General features: G+C 41.3%; 1 protein-coding gene and 2 long non-coding RNA genes across 4 annotated transcripts in view; 2 read left to right on the top strand and 1 right to left on the bottom strand.

Moving 5' to 3' along the window:
* Positions 1 to 2,335, bottom strand: part of LOC140738080 (inactive ubiquitin carboxyl-terminal hydrolase 53-like) — a 134,402-nt gene extending 132,067 nt beyond the window's left edge. Inside the window, exon 1 of the mRNA XM_073065170.1 lies at positions 1,948 to 2,335. Coding sequence (XP_072921271.1) covers positions 1,948 to 2,091 — 144 coding nt within the window. The 5' untranslated portion in view covers positions 2,092 to 2,335. The remainder of the gene's footprint in view (positions 1 to 1,947) is intronic.
* Positions 2,336 to 2,358: 23 nt separating this feature from the next.
* The window catches only part of LOC140738082 (uncharacterized), a 104,848-nt gene continuing 84,143 nt past the window's right edge, over positions 2,359 to 23,063 (top strand). For both annotated transcript variants that reach the window (XR_012101303.1, XR_012101302.1), the window contains exons 1-2: positions 2,359 to 2,562; positions 11,071 to 11,231. This is a non-coding gene — a long non-coding RNA (uncharacterized lncRNA). The remainder of the gene's footprint in view (positions 2,563 to 11,070; positions 11,232 to 23,063) is intronic.
* LOC140738083 (uncharacterized) lies at positions 13,502 to 21,495 on the top strand. The gene is made up of 2 exons (XR_012101304.1): positions 13,502 to 16,930; positions 20,715 to 21,495. It is a non-coding gene; the product is annotated as an uncharacterized lncRNA (long non-coding RNA).

The following is a 23,063-nucleotide window of genomic DNA, read 5'->3' as shown; positions in this document are numbered from 1 at the left end:
CATCAAAATATTCCTATAACCTATGGACTTACTTTCAAGGACTCTTCATCTCATGCTCTTGATAGTTATTTCTTATTTATTTACTATTACTTTCTTTTTGTATTTGCTCAGTTTCTTTTATTTTGCACACTGGCTGAACGCCCAAGTTGGTGTTGCCTTTCTATTATGGATTTATTGAGTATACCTGCAAGAATATTAATCTCAGGGCTGCATATGGTGACAAAGTACATATATGTATCTTGACAATAAATGTACTTTGACTTTGAAGATCAAGACCTCAGAAATGACACAAAGGTATAGTCTACTAGGCAGCAGTTATCCCTATCCTACTTGTTTCCAAGTCCTGGGCTATTTATGATAGGCATCTCAAAATACTGGAAAAATGCCACTGTTCTACAAAATTCTCCAATCCAGGAAAAAAGCAAACCAGCACAGGTACCTTCTTGCAGGTCAATACTGAAGGCCAAGTTACACTGTTAGCATGTTCTGTCTGACACTACTGTCAGGAAACAAACACTTCTGAGCTCCGGCCCCAGGAAAGATTACATTGCAGGCAGATGACAAGATTCAGTGAAGTGTTCAAAGCCTCCATGAAGAAATGCAACATCCCTACATACTCCAGCGAATCTTTGGCTTAAGAATGCTGGAGTTGGAAAGGTGCATTCAGGATGGCATTGAGAAGCTTAGAACCAAGCATGAGGAGCACACAAAGACTCCTAGCTAGCAAAAGCAACAGACCATTTCACTCACCCAGCCCATGAAATGCCAGTTGTTCCATCTGTGGAAGAGTCCAATTTCATATTAGCCACACAAAAACCCACAAAATCAGAGAAGTAAACCTCAGTCCAAGGAAAATGCTTGAGAACCAGCAGCCCCTCTTTATTCACTGAATTTTTCACCTTTATTTGTAACTTAAGACATATACAAAATTTCAAAAATCTTGTTTAAATTTTGCAACTCACAATTGACATTAACAAGTAGTACAAAGTACTTTCTAAAATAAGTACATGTTCAGCACAACGTTGTGGGACAAAAGGCCTGTATGGTGCTGTAGGTTTTTCTATGTTCTAAGTAGCCCACCAAAAACTGCTAAGTATTACTTTGGTCAATGTTTTGCAAATAAAAATATAACTGTTGTAAAACTAAGCAAAATCAGAATTTTTGAATATGATCTCCCAGTGTCTGAGTACAGTATTTTTATTGGAACATGGCCCTGTACACAAACTCGTTTTAAAAATAGTGTGAAAGTTCCCTTTCCAAAAAAAATTGGTTTCAAATTATACTGGTCTGTAACATTCATTCTCCACTGCCTCATATCCAAAATAGTATCTAGTATCTATGCAAGTATTCATAGAACAGAAGCATGACCTGTTTCACTAACTGCTTAAAAGAAATTTTGAACCAAAACAACACACATTACTATGACAACTTCAACATTGGTCAACACAAATAATCGCTATAATCTTTTAAAACATCCACTGCCATGGCCTATTTTTACCAGGACGTTTCTCTTTTCTACAATGCATCAGGGCGCAGTGCCCCAAAAAGGTGGCATTGATTATTAAGGACTCCCATCACCCAGGTTCCTATCAGAAAGGAGGTACGGGAGCCCGAAGCCACACACTCAACTATATAGGAACAGCAGCTGCCGCAAAGACAACAAATTCACGACATGTGGCGATGATATTGAACCTGATTCGGATACTGATTTCAAAGGACTGGTTCATTAAACAGTGCTAAATGTCACCAGCGCCACAACATATTCTGCGTCGGAACTGGAGGAATGACAAGTCAAATAAACCCAGCAACTTCAGGTCCAGTATCGAAATACATTAAACTTCCCTAACTTTCTTGCACAGGCGAGTCAAGTGATTTGGAGTTGGCCAATGTGGTGGCAGCCTGAAGGTGTAGAGTGTGTTTACCGTCACGCCCTCTACTCTCCCTTACCTGTACCGCACTGTTGAGGAAGCAGCTATTTTCGCCCGGCCCGTTGAGTAATCCTTTCGTCGGCGCGATGGACAACATGCTGCCCGGCTGGTAGCTGTTCCTCAGGTTGCCTCCGGGCTTCAGGAGCAGCTTCACCCATGCCATCGTGCCGGTGCACCGGGCCCACCTTCTCTCCCCGAACGGCCAGGTCGCAGGTAAAACCAGCCCTCGGGCGCCGCCTCTTACCCTCCGCAGTCCCTCATGTCTCGCCCTGCACCCGGACCGGGCAGTTTTACTGTCTCGCCGATGGCTGTGAACTCGATTCGCACAAGTTTGCCGGCCGAGGCCCCACAGGTGACCCGCAGTGACGACGGGCTCGAGCGAGACGCGGCTCCACGGCTGCCAGCGTCACAATAAACAGAACCACCACCTGACTCGGGCTGGCGTCCGGTCACGTGGCTCGGCGCGGGGGTTGGAACGCCGAGGGCGGCCGAGCCTCCGGAGGGCTGAGGTAGGGCTGGAGTCCCTCCCGCTCCCAGTGCGACGAAAGACCAGCGGCAAAGCTGCCTTTCTCCAAAGTCATGGCGTTTTTTCAAAAACACATCGTGCTAAAGTTGGAACCTTAACTTGACAGAGGCAAGTTTTAGTGATCGCAATTCAAAACGTAAACCAAAGATTTTAAGGATAGAATTTGGAAATCTCAGTCATCAGATCAGTCACTCCTTTTTCCTGCTAAATAATTTGTTTGGATTGTTATCTTGAGTAAATTATATTTGCTTACAAGTTGAAAGATGTTTATGTGGTCAGGAATTTTACTGATGTAAACGACAAATTCTATTTGGCAGTATAGATTTGGAAATCTTGGCAAAACGGTTTTCGTATAAATCTGAACACATTTGTCAAGTTTAGTAACTATTGCATTAATTTCGTTCTCCAGTGTAGAAAGCACACCGTCAACAGAGTCTGAATCAGATTTATTATCACTCTCAAAACACATTATATTCGTTCTTATGGCAGTAGGACAGTGCAAAGAGCCTAACAGTTGTTGTAAATAAATTACAAAATAAATAGTGCAATAAAGAATTAATGAGCACTGAATAAACTGAAATTAAACCACATCTTTGCCTGTGAGCAGTGTTTGTGTCCTCCCTTCACAGAGGCAAGGGAGAAGTTTTGGGGGCTTGGTGTTACTGGAAGTCACATAGTCCTTTTTGGAGTGATGACGGTGAGGGATGAACGTGACAACTATAGTAAGATCGTTCTGTTGTTGGTATTGAGAGTTGCATCTGTTCCAGTTTTCATCTCTTTCCCAATTAATTCAAAGAAATAGATCCCCTTGTCTCATTTTCAGCAGCACCACCCACCCTTCTCATTTTCCACACTTTCTGCCACCTTAAATCTAATGCCACTAGCAGGTGCATCATTACCTCAACTCCCCAATCAGCATTCCAAAGGCACTATTTGCTTGATGATCTCTTCCTTTTCTACCTTCACCAGGACCCACTCCTTTCTCAAACTTCCTTTTCTTGCATAAATATTCACCCCCTTCAAGTTAGTATTTAGTAGATGCACCTTTGGCTGCAATTACAGCCTGGAGTCTGTGTGGATAGGTCTCTATCTGCTTTGTACATCTGAACACTGCAATTTTTCCCCATACTTCTGTACAAAACTGCTCAAGCTGTCAGATTGATGGGAATCATGAGGGAAAAGCCCTTTTCAAGTCCAGTCATAAATTCTCAATTGGATTGAGGTCTAGACTCTGACATGGCCTCTCCAGGATATCAACTTTATTCTTTTTAAGCCATTCCTCTGGTTCATTGTCTTGCTGGAAAACAAATCTTCCAAGCCACAGTACTCTTGCAGACTGCATGAGGTTTTCCTCCAGGATTTCCCTGTATTTTTCTGCATTAATTTTACCCTTTACCTTCACAATCCTTCCAGGGACTGCTGCAGTGAAGCATCCCCACAGCATGATGCAGCAGCCTCCATGTTTCATGGTAGGGATGGTGTGTTTTTAAGGATGTGTGGTGTTTGGCTTACACCAAACATAGCATTTAGTCTGATGGCCAAAAAGCTCAATTTTGGTTTCATCAGACCATAGAACCTTCTTTCAGCTGACTTCAGAGTCTCCCACAAGGCTTCTGGCAAACTCTAGACAATATTTCATATGAGTTTTTTTCCCCCCAGCAGTGGCTTTCTCTTTGCCACACTCCCATAAAGCTGTGACTCAGGCAACAGTTGTATGCACGGTCTCTCCCGTCTCAGCCACTGAAACTTATAACTCCTCCAGAGTGGTCATAGGTCTCTTGGTGGCCTCCCTCTCTTGTCCTCTTCTTGTACAGTCACTCAGTTTTTGAGGATGGCCTGCTCCAGGCAGATTTAAGGCTGTGCCATATTCTTACCGTTTCTTGATAATTGAACCTGATTGAATTAGTTAATTGAATTAACTGTACACCAAGGGATATTCAGTGCCTTGGAAATTTTCTTGTATCCATTTCCTGACTTGTGCTTTTCAATAACCTTTTTGCAGAGTTGCTTGTAGTTTTTTTTTTTGTCTCCATAGTGTAGTTTTTGCCAGGATACTGACTCAACAGCAGCTGGACCTTCCAGATACAGGTGTATTTTTACTACAAACGAGAAAATCTGCAGATGCTGGAAATCCAAGCAACACACAAAATGCTGGAGGAACTCAGCAGGCCAGTCAGCATCTATGGAAAAGATTACACTCAACACTATGGGCTGAAACTCTTTGCTGCAATCAGTTGAAACACCTTGAGTGCACACTTAACTAATTATGCGACTTCTAAAATCAATTGGCTGCACCAGTAATGATTTTGTGTGTCATTTTGAAGGAGAGTGAATAATTATGCAATCAGTTAAACATAGAAACATTGAAAACCTACAGCACAATACAGACCCTTCGGCTCACGAAATTGTGCCGAACATGTCCCTTCCTTAGAAATTACTAGGCTTACCCATAGCCCTTTATTTTTCTAAGCTCCATGTACCTATCCAGAAGTCTCTTAAAAGACCCAATCGTATCCGCCTCCACCACCGTTGCTGGCAGCCCATTCCACACACTCACCACTCTCTGAGTAAAAAACTTCCCCCCTGATATCTCCTCTGTACCTACTCCCCAGCACCTTAAACCTGTGTCCTCTTGTGACAACCATTTCAGCCCTGGGAAAAAGCCTCTAACTCTCCACATGATCAATGCCTCTCGTATAAACCTCTATCAGGTCAAATCTCATCCTCTGTTGCTCCAAGGAGAAAAGGCCGAGTTCACTCATTTTGTGTTTTTATATTTGTAATTAATTTAGACCACTTTGTAGAGATCTGTTTTCACTTTAACACAAAAGAGTCTTTTCTGTTGATCAGTGTCAAAAAAGCCAAGTTAAATCCATTGTGATTCAATGTTGTAAAACAATATAACATGAAAACTTTCGGGGGGGGGGAATACTTTTTATATTTAGAAGTTTTGTAAGCTGCCCGCAACACATCGCCATGGTTCACCAACGTCATCTTGTGTAGTACAAATCCAATGTGATGGCATTTAAAATGGTAGCTGGGGAAGGCGTAGTAAAGAGATGGACTTTTGGCCTCACAGTTTACCTCATTATGATTTTGCACTTTATAGATTACCTGTACTGCACCCTTTTGGTAGCCTTTACCCTTTATTCTGCATTGTTAATTGGTTTACCTTATTTTAGCTCGATGTTCAGTGTAATAATTTGATCTGTGTAAATAATGTGCAAGACAAACTTTTCACTGTATCTTGGTACATGTGGTAATAATAAACCAATTCCAGTACCTGTACTGGTCCTCTGCATCCAAGAGGTATCGGGGGAGGAATGGTGTAATCACAGGTTGAATTCTGTGAGATTTCATTTTACATTTTTATTTATAGCTTTGAAATATCTCTGATATTCAGAGACATGTACATGCTTAATTGCTGTAATCAGTAAAATACTAGAAAATAATCAAAAATATTGAAATAAAAATAAAATGAAAAAATTTGAAAAATAAATAGGTTACCTTTATGTTTCCAATGTTAGTCTAAGATTGCCATTAAATGAATGAGGACAGCAATTCATTGCCGAGACTAACTGATTTTAGCATCAGAGAGCAGATTTCTTGGCATCATGGTGGAGAATCGCACCAAGTAAGCACTCTGCCATTACAAAACACGTGGAGTCCTGCAACAGAGTGGAATTACAAATGCCTTCTCTTCAGAGTGGCCAGAGTTGTCTTCACACAGCTTATCTCCTCAATCACATGTTATTATAACTGACATGAGAAGATTAATTTCAACAAGGAAATAATCTCTGATAATGTCTGGTGAACATATGTTCACAACCAAGCATAACCCTAGTCTCTATCGACATTGCAACATTGCATTCAAAGGACACTCTATCACCTCTGAGTTAAAATATAACAATTCAAACTTTTAAAAAAGCCCTCACAGTTTGTGTTTGGTTTTGGATAGGTTTTGTTATATAGAGTATCACAGCAAGGTACAGATGTTAGGGCTACAATGCTACGCAAAACTTTTAGCCTACCCTGAACTTAATCTGACCCTTCCCACATAACCCTCCATTTTCTTTCATCCACCTGCCAATCTAAGAGTCTCTTCAATGTCCCTAATGTATCTATCTCTCTCACCAAACCGGAGTGCCTTCAATGCACTTACTCTGTGTGTAAGATAAAATGATCTCTGATATCCCTAAATATTTTGCTCTGTTCACCTTAAATGGGTTCTTAGAAAGTACTGCTATCCTTAACTGTAAAAAAAAGTAGAAAAACAGGGAAAATGAAAATAATAGAATGAAGCTTTAAGAAGTAGGGTGCTGTCTTTGAGGACAGTTGAAAAAGGTATTCCTGTGTCAAACCCAGTCATTCCCATGACTAATTCATAGCATCACAATTCACAGTAAGTGCTGAAAATTCATTAAAAATTGAAATTCTAATATTTATTGATCTGGTTTGGTGAGGCAAATAACCTGAACGAGTTGCTATTTATCTCTAGGTATTCTGAGGGCACCTGATTTTATATATGTAAGTGTGAATCTGGATTCTCATGCAGTACTGATAGGGTATAAATGGGATTGTTTCAAAGACGCAGTTACAGAAGTTTGGGTAAGAAGCTGTGAGCGTAGGAACAGAAGCAATGCAGGCCAAACTGTGCAAAGAGAAAAAGTTTATATTTTTGGTTGAGAACCATTTGTCAGAAGAATATCCAAGTCTATAATAACAGAAGTAAGATGAGGTATTAGTAATTCTGTTGGGTACAATGAACAGTGTTAGGAAAGCTACTTAATTTTGCTTCTAACAGAAATGAAGTTTAATATAAATGAAAGATGGGGAAAAACATGAGGGACTGAAGGTTCATTCATTTCCCTTATTACAGAGGTGGGAGTAAGCAACGTCTCTTTATGTGTCTGAGGCTGTTTAGGGTTGAATGAAATGTCACTGTTCACCTCAAGACAGTAGCCAGAGAGAGTAGAATTTGGGGCTAGGTTGCAGAGCCAAGAATTAAAGATAATCACTGCTCATCAAGTGCTGCTGACCTGCCAAATGGAGTGGTATTATGTACATGATGTAATGAACTCTGAATTGTTCATAGAAAGGTGCAATTTAATTTTGAAGTTCTATGTATTGTATTGTCAGACAAAATGAAAGAATTAATAAGAGCACGACTTCAGAATCAGGTTTGATATCACCGGCATATGTCATGAAATTTATTGTCATTGAAGCAGCATTACAATACAGTACCTAGTAATGGTTTCTTGTTACTGATGGTAGCAATGAGAAGAGGGCATGTCCCAGGTGATGGGAGCCCTTTAATGATGGATGCCGCCTTTTTTCGGTCATTGCTCCTTGAAAATGTCCTAGATACTACAGATGCCCACGATGGCACTAAGTTTCAAGTCTCTGTAGCGTTTTTCGTTCCCGTGCAGTGGCACCCCCCACCCCCATATCAGACGGTGATACGGCCAGTTAGAATGCTCTCCATAGTACATCTGTAGCAATTTGTGAGTGTCTTTGGTGACATACCAAATCCCCTCAAACTCCCAATGGAATATAGCTGCTGCCATACCTCCTTTGCAGCTACATTGATGCGTTGGGTCCAAGTTAGATATTATCACCCAGGAACTTGAAATTTCTCACTCTCTCCACTTCTGATCCCTTGATGAAGACTGTTGTGTATTCCCTCATCTTACTCTTCTGAAGTCTACAATCAGTTCTTTGGTCTTACTGATGTTAAGTATAAGGTTGTTGTTACGACACCACTCAACTAGCTGATATGTCTCACTCTGGTATGCCCTGTCATCACCATCTGAAATTCTGCCAAACAATAGTTGTGTCATCAGCAAATTTATAGATGGCATTTGAGCTGTACCGAGCCGCACAGTAATGGGTGTAGAAAGAGTAGAGCAGTGGGCTAAGCACACATCCCTGAGGTGTGCCAGTGTTGATGGACAATTCTAGTAAACAAAGAGGTGGCAATGGTACATTTATTATTTTCTATATATTAAATGTGATTTGATGTTTCAGATGTAAAAAGGGATAAAGGAATACTAACTTCTTTCACTTTGAGCATTCGATGTTTTCATGAACAAGAATTATTCTGCTACCCTTGTGAATTTAGACACATTTAGAAAGGCATCTTGCTTATCATTAGTATATTATATTTCTATTCCAATTCAAGCATCCTAATCTCTCTAGTTGTTTAATTAAGGCTATTGATTAAAGGATTGAAATTGTAGAAATAGTTCTTGATTACCAGTCGTGCACTTTTACTCAAACACAAAATCAGCATGGAGTTGGAATGTCCCCCTTGGTTTCTAATTCAGGAAATCAGCTGTTGCTGCTTGTTGCATATTTACCCAATTGCACATACTTCTATAGGCACAAATAAATCAGGCTGGTGGTTGAGACGGGTGTCACTTTACACCTGACAGATTAGCTCAGCTGGTTGTCTGACTAGTTCACAAAGCTGATTCTAGTACATCTATGGGAAGCCAGTGGTGTGAGTCCAGGTCAACAATTTTGGAACTTCAGTTATACTGAAACAATAGTTGTTTTATATCATGTGAAATCTATTTTTATGTCTTTCAATAGTGAAAACTTCTGTGTTAAGTAGTATTTTCTTTTATTTACAGAGGTAAATTAAAAGCAATCTCCAATGTTTGACAGAGGGGCAGTTGAAGTCCAGCATAGGATGTGCTGACAATTTTGTTGCTGTGGTGCAGGATAGTCATTTCTAATTGGATGTTGTATTTATATGTAACAAATATCTCAATTGACTGATACTTGAGGATTCCTTTAGCCCAGGCATGTTGCAGATTCCAATTTAATGAGAGTGATGAAATGCCCTTTATCCACTAAGAAGAAACATCTCAAATCCACGCTTACATACCTTGTCCAACTACAGAAACGGCAAATGCTGGAAATGTAGAGCCACATACAAATGCTGGCAGAGCTCAGGCGGCATCTGTGGAGGGAAATGATCAGTCGACTAGGGCTTAGACCCTTCCTCAGTCTTGATTTCCAGAACTTTTGATCCACAGAGACACCTCTTTTCTGCCAGTTATCCTCTCAAAATCTTTTCATCCAGGATATCATTCAACATGCCATTCACCATCTCAATTTTTCCACTGACATGCTCTATGTAACCTACAAACTATTGTGAATGCAGCTTATTAAAAATAAACATACACATTATCATCAAACTTTCTTACAAGGGGATTGCTGTCTAGCAAACCGAAGCCCTACTTTGCAGAGGCTTAGCATCAGGTAGACATCTCCTGTACCTCCCTCTGGACCATGATCCTAACACTGGCCATCAGCCCATTGTCTACCAGTCACCTCATTTTCTTGGAACTCAAAAATTTCAGAAATTTCTTCTTTCTCCACATCAGTTTTCCACCTCTGACCTAGCTTAAAACAACATCATTAGAAGAATGGCTGAAAACGACTAAACTGGCAATGCACAAGTTGTATGTGGAATTTGAAATATGACCATTCAGGAAAACTATTTGGTTTTGTGCATAATTTATGAAGTAAGTATCAAAGAATTATGCTACAATAATAGGAGACAAAAGCAGTTTATTCCTGTAGGATCTAATCTGTTGTAAAATAAAAGTTTTGATTGATTTCTGCATTTTCTTTTTTTGTGGATAACCCATTTGAAAACAAACGTCCTATTAAAAGATTGCCTACAGTTGCTCAGTGATCTGTAAAAGCACATGATGTGAAACAAGGTCAAAACAATCCACCTTTATATTTTTCCATTCTATAACACTTACTGCTCTGAAATTCCTGTTGTCAATTAGCTATGGAAGGAAATGGGAAGATTTCAGAATAAGAGGTGGAAGTGGGGTAGTATATGTAGGCAGGTGATAGATGAAGCCAGGTGAGGGGGAAAGTAGCTGGGTGGAGATGGAAATGAGGAGAGAGGCTGGGAGGTGATAGGTAGAAAAAAAAGGTTAAGGGCTGGAGATGAAGGAATTTGATAGGAGAGAAGAGTGGACTACAGAGGAAAGGGAAGGAGGAGGAGCACTGGAGGGAGATTATAGGCAGGTGAGGAGAAGAGAAGGGTAGGAGGGGAGCCAGATTGGGGAATGGAAAAAGAGAGAAGGGGAAGGGAGAGAAATTACTTGAAGTTAGAGAAATCGATGCTCATGCTGTCAGGTTAGAGGCAACCCAGATCTTAGAGTGGCAGTAAAGAAGGCTTGGATCAACACATTGGGAATGGGGAGAGGAATTAAAATGGTTGACTGCTGGGAAATCTTGCCTGTGGTGAATGGAGAAAAGGTGCTTAAGAAAGCCATCCCCAAACTATATTGGGTCTCACTGATGTAGAAGAGGGCTGCACTGTGAGCACTGGATACAGTAGATGACCCCAACCAACTTGTAGATGAGTTGTCATTCAAGTAAGGAAAATTAAAGGGCCAGGGCATGTGAAACAAGGAAAACAGAACATCATGGCTTATTAAGAACATACCCATTGTTCCATGGCTAATTAAATTGCGGTGAACTCATCTCATGCCACTCCCTGATTAGATTTTAAAATCAGCCTTTTCCAGCTGGTATCCTTTTGCTCATTTAATTTGTGTTTAAATAGTGCATTTTTTTTTGCAGCCATGGAAATTCCTCTTACTCCACTTCAGGCAAAATTTTAAAGTATGTCAAATCTACAGATGCTGGAAATCCAAGCAACACACACAAAATGCTGGAGGAACTCAGCAGGCCAGACAGCATCTATGGAAAAGAGTACAGCTGACATTTTCAAAGTTTCAAAGGTACATTTAATGTCAGAGAAATGTATACAATATACACCCTGAAATGCTTTTTCTTCACAACCATCCACCAAAACAGAGGAGTGAATGAATGACAATTAAATGTTAGAACCCCAAACATCCCCCCAGCTCCCCTCCCTCCTGCGCGTAAACAGCAGTAAGCAACGATCCCCCCTCCCCCACCAGCGATAAAAAGCATGGGCACCGCCACCAAGCACTCAAGCGTGAGCAAAGACACAGACCTGCAGTAGCCCAAAGACTACTCATTCACCCGGGCTCTCCCTTTCCCTAATAAGGGAGAAAGAGATGTTAAAAGTCCATTGCGTTGCTTTTTCCAAGCTCTGTGCCCAAAGATCTCAAGTCTCTGGGCACACAGCCAGAGATCTTCCGTCTCCAATGACACACCGATCTCCCACAGAGGCAGCAACCTCTGATCCCACCACCCCCCCCCCCCCGCCCCCCAGTCTCCAGAGCCACGAAATCTCAGACCTCCGAAGGTGAGCTAAACTCTTAGGCCGTATCCTTGGCACATTGAGAAACAACCAGTCGTGAAACCCCAAGGGTGGGACGCATTCCCGCAAAGAACCGAAGTCAGCGCGTAACTCCAGGTCAGGGTCTTCAAAAGAAAAATAGAGATATTAAAGATGGAAATAGAGCTGTTTCCAAAGATGCAAGCAAAGGAGTCGCCATTTAGCGCCATCATGACTAAGCTCCTCCCTCGTTGGCCTGAGACCTTTCGGCAGGACTAGAGGAAAAAAAGAATACAAAACAACATTATAAATATACAAACGTTTGTAAATACACAATATAGATTTTGTATTTAACTGAATGGAAATGGTCAATGGAGAGTGGAGGTTGCAGGTTGGAGTTCCTTAGGGGCCAGTAGAAGATCAGGTCATGACGAGCATGGAAACTTAAGCTAATGAAGGTCTGGAGCCTGCTGGGTTAGAGTTTGGCATTTTGTTGCAGCTGGTGGATCGATATGGGATCCTCCATTTGGAATGTCAGCTGTTGTAGAACTGATGGGTAGGAACCTGCAGATGTGGAAGTTGGGAGCAAGGCAGGATTTGGAAACTCAAATAATGAGAGTGTCATAGGTTGGGATCTGAAACATTTGTGACATGGGTATTTGGAGCATTAGACCCTAAGACCGTAAGATACAGGAGCAGAATTGGGCCATTTGGCCCATTGAGTTTCTCCACCATTTCACCATGGCTGATCCATTTCCCTTTTAGCCCCAATCTACTGCCTTCACTACACTGTATCCCTTCATGTCCTGACAAATCAAGAATCTATCAAACTCTGCCTTAAATATACCCAATGACTTGGCTTCCACAATGTTAGCACACCCTTTCTTAGATAAGGGACCCAAAACTGCAAGTCCTTCTGTAGCCACACTGCTTCCTCAAAACTACATACCCCTCCACCTATCTTCATATCGTCTGCACCTTGGCCACAAAACCAACAATTCCGTCATCCAAATCACTGACATATCACATAAAACAGAGATCACTGTGGGACACCACAAGTCACCGGCAGCCAACCAGAAAAGTCTCCATTTATTGCCTCCTGCCAATCAGCCAATACTCTATCTATGCTAGTATCTTTCCTGTAATACCATGGATTTTTAACGTTATGCAGCCTCATATGTCACCTTGTGAAAAGCCTTCTGAAAATCCAAGTACACAACATCCACCAATTCTCCTTTTGTCTATCCTGTTTGTTATTTCTTCAAAGAATTCCAACAGATTTTGATTCTGATTCTTGACTTTTCAGAGAATGGTGCAAAATAAAACAAAATCGTGCAGTGAGCGGCAGATGGGTGTGCAAAAACACTTTGTTAGTTAAAAGGGTCAGTGGAAAATAGACAGACTAGCTCAAGCTGACAGGAAGACACCAATAGCACAAGTAACCATGGGTTACAACAGTGGTGTGCATAACAAGACATTGAATGCACAATACATTGAACCTTAAAGTGGATGGGCTACAGCAGCAGATGACTAAGAAAATACACTATTTTATATAAAAACCTTGATACAGCAATTATGCATTCATTTTTATTCTCTCAAATTCTCTCTCTCTCTCACACACACACACACACACACACACACACACACACACACACACACACACACACACACACACACACACACACACACACACACACACACACACACACACACACACACACACACACACACACACACACCCTCCCCCCCCCACTTATATGATAACTTCTACCTTCAGCTTCGCTGGAAGAATTTGGATTCGAAACTTCTGTGTATCTTGTGGCAGCAACCGACTCCTCTTTCTAGAATCTTGATTGTACTGTCGTATCTTCAGGCATCGCTTTACAAACTGTGAAATCCATTCCCTCATCTCTGTGTCCTGCCCCTCCACATCTCTGCCGATCTCTGTTGAATTTTTGACCTCTTCTCAGCTGTCCTCTCTTGCCTCTTGAATTCTCCTTCCTCAGTTTCTCCCTGTACTCCACTGATATTACCTCCTTCGTTTAAATATTGGCCTTTCTCCTACAAATTCAAGTCTGCTCAACTGCGCTCTTCCCTCTCCCATCAGCAGCATCGTCGCATCACCTGACCCACAACCTGGGCTCCCTTCATCGTTCTGCACTTGTTTTTCGCCACCCACTGCTTGATCCTCACTTTCACCAGAGCATCTCCAGCTTTCAGGCTCCACTCGCTCAACACTGGGCACCATTCCCCAAACTTCCTGCTGGGCCGCGTCTGCTCCTAGTTCAGCTGCCCCTGCGAAGGGGCCCTTCCTGGCATTCTTCCTGCAGGCCCATAGGCTGAAGAGAACTGCAGCCCCAACAGCCGACAGGCCGAGGAGTAGCAGTGCAGAGTTTACAGCGGTTCATTAGGATGTTCCAAAGGAAAACAGTAGAATTTCAAATAATCCTGTTGACTCAAAGTAAGAAGATACTCCCCACTTCAACAGAGAGGAGCACAGATCTTGGACTGTGTCAGTGGACAACTCCTGTCCGGCAGTTATCGAAATATTTAACAGTCCCCAAGAAGGGTTGTGTCATTTTGCTTTTAGAATACCTTTCCTTCCTTGGGATGTATCTATCCTGCAGCTTCCGAATTGCTCCCAGAATCTCCAGCCATTGCTGCTCTGTCATCATACCTGGTAGTGTTCCCTTCAATCAATTTTGGCCAGCTCCCCTTTCATGCATCTGTAATTCCCTTTACTTCACTGTAATACTGATACATCTGACTTTAACTTCTCCTTCTCAAATTCCTTCTCAATTATTCTATCGTATTATGATCACTGCCTCTTAATAGTTCCTTTACCTTAAGCTTACTAATCATTTCCGGTTTATTGTACCACACCCAGTCCTGAATAGTTGATCCGCTAGTGGGCTACACCAAAAGCTGCTCTAAAAAGCCATCTCATAGGCACTCTATGAATTTCCCCTCTCGGGATCCAAATTGATTTTCCTAATCTACCTGCGTATTGAAATCCCCCGTTACAATCATAGCATTGCCCTTTTGACATGCATTTTCTACCTCCTGTTGTAATTTGTAGATCACCTCTTTGCTACTGTTAGGAGGCCTGTATATAACTCACATCTTTTTACCCTTGCAGTTTTTTTTTAGCTCAATCTACATTTTCTGATGCTATGTCACCTCTTTCTAATGACTTGATATCATTTTTTACCAACAGAGCCATGCCACTCCCTCTGCCTACCCACCTGTCCTTCTGATACATGGTGTAGTCTTGTACATTAAGCTCCCAGCTATAATCTTCTTTTCACCATGATTTAGTGATGCTCACAACATCATACCTGCCAATCTCTAGCTGTGCTAAAAGTTTATCTACCTTATTCCTTCTACTGTGTGCATTCAAATATAACATCCTGTATTCATCACCTTTTAAATTTTGTCACTCTTTTACATTGCGACTCATCCTGTTGACTGCAGTTTTGCCCTATCATCAGCCTCTCCTGGCTGGCAGTCTCACAATACACTGCCTATGTTTGTAAACCAATTTCCTCATCCTCAGCACTATCACTCTGGTTCCCATCCCCCTGCCAAATTAGTTTATAATTTCCTGAACTGCTCTAGCGAGCCTGCCTGCACGGGTATTGGTCCCCCTTGGGTTCAGATGTAACCCATCCCTTTTGAACAGTTTGTACCTTCCTCAGAAGAGATCCCCATGACCCAGAAATCTGAACCCCTGCCCCCTGCACCAGTTCCTCAGCCATGCATTCATCTGCCAAATTATTCTATTCTTACCCTTACGAGTACATGGCACAGGCAGCAACCCAGAGGTTACTACTCTAGAAGACCTGCTTTTCATCTTTCTACCTAGCTCCCTAAAAATACTCTTCAAGACCTCCTCACTTTTCCTACCAATGTGATTGGTGCCAATATGTAATAAGACTTCTGACTGCTCACCCTCCTCCTTTAGAGTGCCATGGACCCAATCCGAAATATCCCTAACCCTGCCATCTAGGAGGCAACATACCATCCAGGTGTCTCTATCACATCCACAAAATTTCTGTTCCTCAAACTATAGAATCTCCTGTCACTTCTGCAGTACTCTTCTTCTTTCTTCTGAGCCACAGCACTAGACTCAGTGCCAGAGACCCAATCACTGCAGCTCCCCCCAGTACAGTATCCCCCTCAACTGTATCAAAAAATCTATCACTTCCTCAGTCTCTCGTATGAGCTGATGGTCAGCAAGCTGCAGCTCCAGTTCCTTAACACGTACTCTGAGGAGCTACTTCTCGGTGTAACTGGTGCAGATATGGTTATCCGGGATGCTGGAGGTCTCCCAAAATTCCCACATCCCACACACAGAACAAAACACTGCTCCTGGAGCCATTCTCACTGCAGTAACTCTGTCCAAAAAGATGAGGAATGAAGAATAAAGAAGAAGAAACTAACCAGATACTTTCCTTGCCCAAACAACGCTCCTGACGAAGGGTCTCGGCCCGAAACGTCGACAGCGCTTCTCACTATAGATGCTGCCTGGCCTGCTGTGTTCCACCAGCATCTTGTGTGTGGTGTTGTTTGAATTTCCAGCATCTGCAGATTTCCTCGTGTTTACTTTCCTTGCCCAAGCTTGATGAGCCAAAGCCATTCCAACACTGGCCTACTCACACAATAACCGCTCTGCTTGCTCCTGCCTTATTTTTATTCGCCCTTTCTAATTAATCCCATCCACTGGGCGCAGTGTGGCTCTGAAAACCGCTGCAAAGCATTGCCTTGTTAAATCTTCAGCTCAGTGAATCACTGCTTCTTCGCGTGCTTCCGCACCCTGTTTGGGTGCAGTCTAACTCCAAGGGGCCAAGGGTTGCCAGGGCCAGGATTGGCTGGATTGGGGAAGGGGGTCAAACAATTGAAAGATCAGGCTGGGTGGTGCAAGAGCGGGTTTGGCTGGAGGTTTTAAAAATAAACTGTAGGATTTCACATAATAGAGCCTATTACAGTTCTAAATTTATTTATTTGTGAATCAATCAAAATGTTTTATAACAATGAATAGGAATATCTAACAATTAACTGTTTATTTAACAGTGGAAAGGAAGTTAATTATTTCCAAAACTCTTCAGTAGTGTTCCTGTCATTGAATTTTCATAGCTACACTACACCGCATCCTGTTTAACATTGTGGTATTTACATCTGAAAGGAGGCTGCAAGTGATTGAAAGTCAGTTGAACATACAATATGTTTAAGGTAATAACTGCTTCAAATCAATAATTCTTTCAACTTTGTGACCAATAAATACAAAGTATTTGTAGATATTTATTGTAAAATATTGCATGAAAACTACTGAAGTTGATTTTGGCCAACAAATGAAAATATAATATGATTAAACCCTAACAATGGGGGAAAAAGTAAAGTAATAAAGCACTTGACAGATTTAATTTATATATAACATACCAATTTCACTGATTGTCACTGATTCCTGGATGAGGAATTGAATGGTAACATTTACAGATGCTGTAACTGCTGCCTGCAGGCAATTTTATTACATTGTACTGAAAGCACAAAGAGCAAAAGTCAAATGAAATAGGCCATATTTTAAACATTAGTATTTCAATATTTTATAACATTTTCATAGAAGCTTTCGTCATTTCTGTTTAGCTATCACTTTTCCCAAATATTTTAAAATCATTCCACAATTATTTGGCATTGCCGGTATGTAACAGAATCTTGATGTGCTCGAAACCAACAAGTTAGTGCTGTAAGCCATAAAAAATACTAAAGATATGTTGCCCTTTAATGTAGGGAGATGAAATAAGCTGCTACTGAATATTGTTTGAAATGCAATGTAACACTTTGACCTCTGAACACAGATAGATCTTGTGAAAATGGGTATGGTATAATCACTTAAGTTCATTCACATATTGAAAGGCTTGAGTAGACATGGCTCATACGCACATTTAGAATAATGACGTGATTGCATTGACAGATGTAATTCCACATATGATTGAGGTTAGGTCCCAGAATCTGAAATTATCAAGCTGAGAACTGAGCCTTTTCAAACTGTGATGAGAAATTTCTTTGATCAAATTATTGCAAGCTGTTAGATTTCTCAATATAAGATTGCAGTGAATACTTAATTGTTTCGTCTATTCAAAGCTGAGATAAATATCTTTGCACTAATGGAATCAACTGCTTCAGATGCAGGTATAGCTATGGTAATATATGCAACAGACCAGGCTCAAGGAATTAAACCTACCATGTCTAGCAACAAATTCAGCATCAGATTCACCACATTGCCCTTTCAATCATCTGAATAATCTTCTAGCTTTAACTTGAAACACTGATGTCAGCCAAAAGATAGCCTCTTCAAAGTGCCAGGGAATTTGAATAGATGGTATCCCAGCATCTGTATACATTAAGACAACTGGACACAGGCTCTCCAATCCAGAGCTTCAAGTATCACTGATTTGCTTAATTAATAGATGCCGCTACTGAAGGTGTTCGACCACTTACTGGTAGTTCGAAAGCAAGCTAGAAAGCAATATCAAAGTGGATAATAAAAACTTTTTCAAGTATGTTAAAAAGCATAAAAGAGATATCAGACTGGATATAGGACTGCTAGAAAATGAGGCTAGAGAAATAATAACAGGGGCCAGGGAGATGGCAGATGAACTAAATGAGTATCTTGCATCAGTCTTGGAAGAAACTAGCAGTGTGCCAGGTGTTAGGGGGAGTGAAGGAAGTGAAGTGAGTGCAGTTACTATGACAAGGGGGAAGGTGCTCAAAAAGCTGAGAGACCTTAGGGTACATAAGTCATCAGGACCAGATGAACTGCACCCTAGGGTTCTGAAAAAGGTAGCTGTAGAGATTGTGGAGGCATTAGTAATGATCTTTCAATAATCATTTGACCCTGGCGTAGTGCCAGAGGACTGGAAAATTGCAAATATCACTCCCCCTTGAAAAGTAAGGGGGAAGGCAGCAGAAAGGAAATTATTGTCAAGTTAGCCTGACCTCATTGGTTGGGAAGGTGTTGGAGTCAATTGTTAAAGATGGGGTTATGGAGTACCTGGTAACACAGGACAAGATAGGACAAAGTCAGCACAGTTTCCTTAAGGGAAAATCTTCCCTGACGAACCTGTTGGAATTCTTTGAGGAGATTACATGTAGGATGGATACAGGGGATGCAGTGGATAGTGTATATTTGGACTTTCAGGAGGCCCTTGACAAGGTGCTTACCAAGTTAAGAATCCATAGTATTACAGTAAAGTTACTGGCATGGTTAGATCTTTGGCTGATTGGTAGGAGGTAGTGAGTGGGAATAACAGCATCTTCTTCTGGTTGGCTACCAGTGACTAGTAGTGTTCCACAGGGGTCGGTGTTGGAACCACTTCTTTTTATGCTGTATATCAATGATTTAGATGATGGAATAGATGGCTTTGTTGCCAAGTTTGCAGATGATACGAAGTTTGGTGGAGGGACAGGTAGTGTTGAGGAAACAGGTAGGATGCACAAGGACTTATACAGATTAGGAGAATGAGCAAGAGAGTAGCAAATGAAATACAATGTTGGAAAATGCATGGTCATGCACTTCGGTAGTAGAAATAAATGTACAAACTGTTTTCAAAACAGGGAGAAAATCCAAAAATCTGAGATGTGAAGGGACTTGGGAGTGCTTGTGTAGAACACCATAGAAGTTAAATTGCAGGTACAGTCGGTGGTGAGGAAGGTGAATGCAATGTTAGCATTCATTTCAAGAAGTCTAGAATACAAGAGCATGAATGTGAAGCGGAAGCTTTAGAAGACACTGGTGAGGCCTCACCTTGAGTATTGTAATGCTAAGAAAAGATGTGCTGGCATTGCAGAGGGTTCAGAGGGGGTTCACAAGGATGATTCGGGAATGAAAGGGCTATCATATGAGGTACGTTTGATAGCTCTGGATCAGTACTTCTTGGAATTTGGAAGGATGAGGAGGGATCTCATTGAAACCTTTCAAATGTTGAAAGGCTTAGGCAGAGTAGATGTGGAAAGATTGTTTCCCATGGTGGGAGAGTCTAGGACAAGAGGGCACAGCCTCAGGATAGAGGGGTGTCCATTTAAAACAGAGATGTGGAGAAATTTCTTCAGCCAGAGAGTGGTGAATTTGTGGAATTTATTACCACAGGCAGCAATGGTGGCCAGATTGTTGGGAGTACGTAAGGCAGAGCATGATAAGTTCTTTATTGGACAAGGCATCAAAGACTATGGGGAGAAGGCTGGGGAGTGGGGCTGAGGAGGGGAAAAAAGGATGAGCCGTGATTGAATGGCGGAACAGACTCAATGGGCCAAAGTGCGAAGTGCTATTGGCTGTTCGGACAATTTAAATGTTGGCCCAAATAGACTAGGGACTCCTCTCTATGTGCCACTATGGCTATGAGACTGCCCCCCGGCTGCTGTCTTCTGTATCTGCGAACATTGCAGTGATTTGCCCTACTAATATGATTCAAAGGTTGAAATGTTCATTTATTATCGAAGTATACAACTCTGAAATTCTTCAGTTCCCTGGGTAGCCATGAAACCAAGAAGGAAAAGAAAAGCTGCACAATTATCTACCCCCAAACCCCAACTCCCCACACAATAATCTGAACAAAACAGATCAGGCACATCAACCTCCCCCCCCCCCCCACCCCCCCTGCAAATTCCTTCTCCTGAACAGAAAAACAAACAAAATGGATCAGGCACAAAATCCCTCTTCACCCACAAAAAAAACCCGAACAAAATGGATCAGGCACATCGACCTCCAAGTCCCCCTCCCCATACAAAAAAAATGAGGAGATCGGATGAAAAGCACAGAATATAAAAACTAGAAGACTTTGAAAAGGAGTCTATAGTCCAAGTCCACATCCAAAAAGCAGAAAATGCCTGGGTAATACTCTCCAGGTGTAGCGGCAGGTTCTCACCCTCTGGTACAGAGCAACTGATCAAAAGGCAAGCAGCCGTCGCTCACCCTCACCACTCGCTTCAATACTTTAATCTCCCTCGCTCTTTTAATCAGCAAACAATGGAAGCTAAGTTGGTGAAATGGAGCCAAAAATCAGCATGTGTCCCATCCAACAGCCTGCCTGCTACGAGGTTTGTGCACACTGTCTCTACCTCCCAGACTCCTCCCAGAACCAAACAATCTCAAAACTTACACATTTGCCTTGATGTTTCAATCGCCCCTGTCGCTTTAATCGGTGAACAATGGAACCTATCATCGGCAAAGTAGAGTCAAACATTGGTTTGCACGCATCCTGCAGCCTTCTCACCACGAGGTTCACTCATGCTGCCTCTTCCTCCTGGAATTCCCTCCGAGTCTGCAGAGCACTGAAGCACCCAAGTGATCTTCAGCCAGCAAAAAACAGGCTCCGACAGTTCCAGATCAACTGAGTGAACTGAATACTGAGGCTTTGGGCCTACTCTGGGCTGCTCTGGGGATTCTGATCTAAGGACTCAATTTGGTTTGGAACACTGCTGTTGTTATTCACTTCTATTGTTTGCATGATTTGTTTTTTTTATCTCTTTCTCTGTGTGAATTGGGGTTTTGTCTTTATTTTTTTAAACTGGATTCTTTCGGGTTCCTTGCTTCGTGACTGCCTGTAAGCAAACAGATCTCAAGGTTGAAGAATATTATGTTCTTTGATATAAGTGTACTTTGAATACTTTGAAATTTATCTTACAGTATATTTGAGATTGCTTTACATTCATCCTGCCCTATAATCCTTTTTGATTCTCAGTTATTGTTGGAATGACTTCAATGTTATCTACCATTAAAACAAACTGCAATTCAATAGGTACATAGGTAGTCGTCTCGGGTTCATTTAAAACTTCATCATCACAACTATTATGCTTTGTAACTCCAAAATATAAAAGTAATTGGAAGAAAAACACATAGAGTCTAGAATGTGAGTCTATCTCCATTTTTACTTTAAGTGAGGTGCGTACGTATCATGTGAAGGCATCATGAGATCTTAGACAGCCTAGCTCTATATATACGTATGTATATGTGTGTATTTTTTGTGTGTGTATAAGTTGAGATGCATCCTATATTGAGTTAGATTTTATAGCTAAGCACAGAGGAGTAGTGTATTTAATATTTGAGTAATATTGTAAATATACTGTTCAAGCATTCTTGTTCGTTGAAATAGTTCATGACAGGTTACATGTAAAAAAATATGCGAATTGCATACGTCATGACACTACCACATGATATGCAAATACCTCAGTTAAAGTGAAAACAAAGTTAGTCTTGTATTCTGGACTCTCCATGTTTTCCTTCCAATTACTTTTAAGTATTGGAGTGACAAGACATAACAATGGAATAACAATTACTGCCGGTTCAGAAGTGAAATCATTGCTAAAATACACAGTTGTATTCTAGTTACATCATGTTCTTCCAAAATTCCAGCATTACAATAAGTCTTGTCTGCTTCAAGGTTGGTTTCCATTTGACATTTTTTTTTGGTAAAGATCATTAGTTTTTAAATTTGTATCTAATGGTTGTAAAATAATTGCACGATTTTTAGTAACAACACAGATGTAAAATAGTAACACAGGATTAGAGTCACCAGACTTCTTCCATTTACATTCCAACTTTTTTTATGCTGAAATCAGGTCACTGACTGAGATGATTGGTAATGATATGTCATTCTGTCTCCTGCCAATGTAGATGTTCAGCAATATTGTGTTATAAACTTTTGCACTGTGGTGTGGAAGTACAGAATGTGCCTGAGGTGACTGGATTGTCCCCAGATTCAGGGCAAAATCCAAAAATATTCTATAATTTGCTGATATGAAGAGCGAGGTGCAACTCATCTTTAAACCAGCTACAGCTAAAACGTTTGGAGGAGCCTTATTTATTTCTTTTGGTTTTCTTTTTGTGGCAAATAATTTGTTATTCTCAACCCAGCTTTAACTTGACTTGATTTTAAGGTGTGATATACTGTGGCTAATTTTTTTTCCAGACTTCTCATTGCTTATTAATCCACTTCCCAACACACACACACACACACACACACACACACACACACACACACACACACACACACACACACACACACACACACACACACACACACACACACACACACACACACACACACACACACACACACACACACACACACACACACACACACACACACACACACACACACACACACACACACACCTCAATCTAGAAAGACCAGAAACTGGGCATCCTAAAGTGATCCACTGTACCTCTAGGTTAACTAAAGCCTCTCTACTGTTTGCCTTCAAGGCAGTTATGAATTATGATTATAGTAATTACAAAAACACAATAATGCTTGTCTATATATACCACAACATAAGGGGAGGGGTTGGGTTGTTGTACACCTCTGCTCCA

This window comes from Hemitrygon akajei, chromosome 13 (assembly GCF_048418815.1).
Source record: "Hemitrygon akajei chromosome 13, sHemAka1.3, whole genome shotgun sequence".
In the NCBI taxonomy this organism is placed as follows: domain Eukaryota; kingdom Metazoa; phylum Chordata; class Chondrichthyes; order Myliobatiformes; family Dasyatidae; genus Hemitrygon; species Hemitrygon akajei.
The sequence above is the reverse complement of the archived record's forward strand: the minus strand, read 5'-3'. Positions and strand labels throughout refer to the sequence as shown.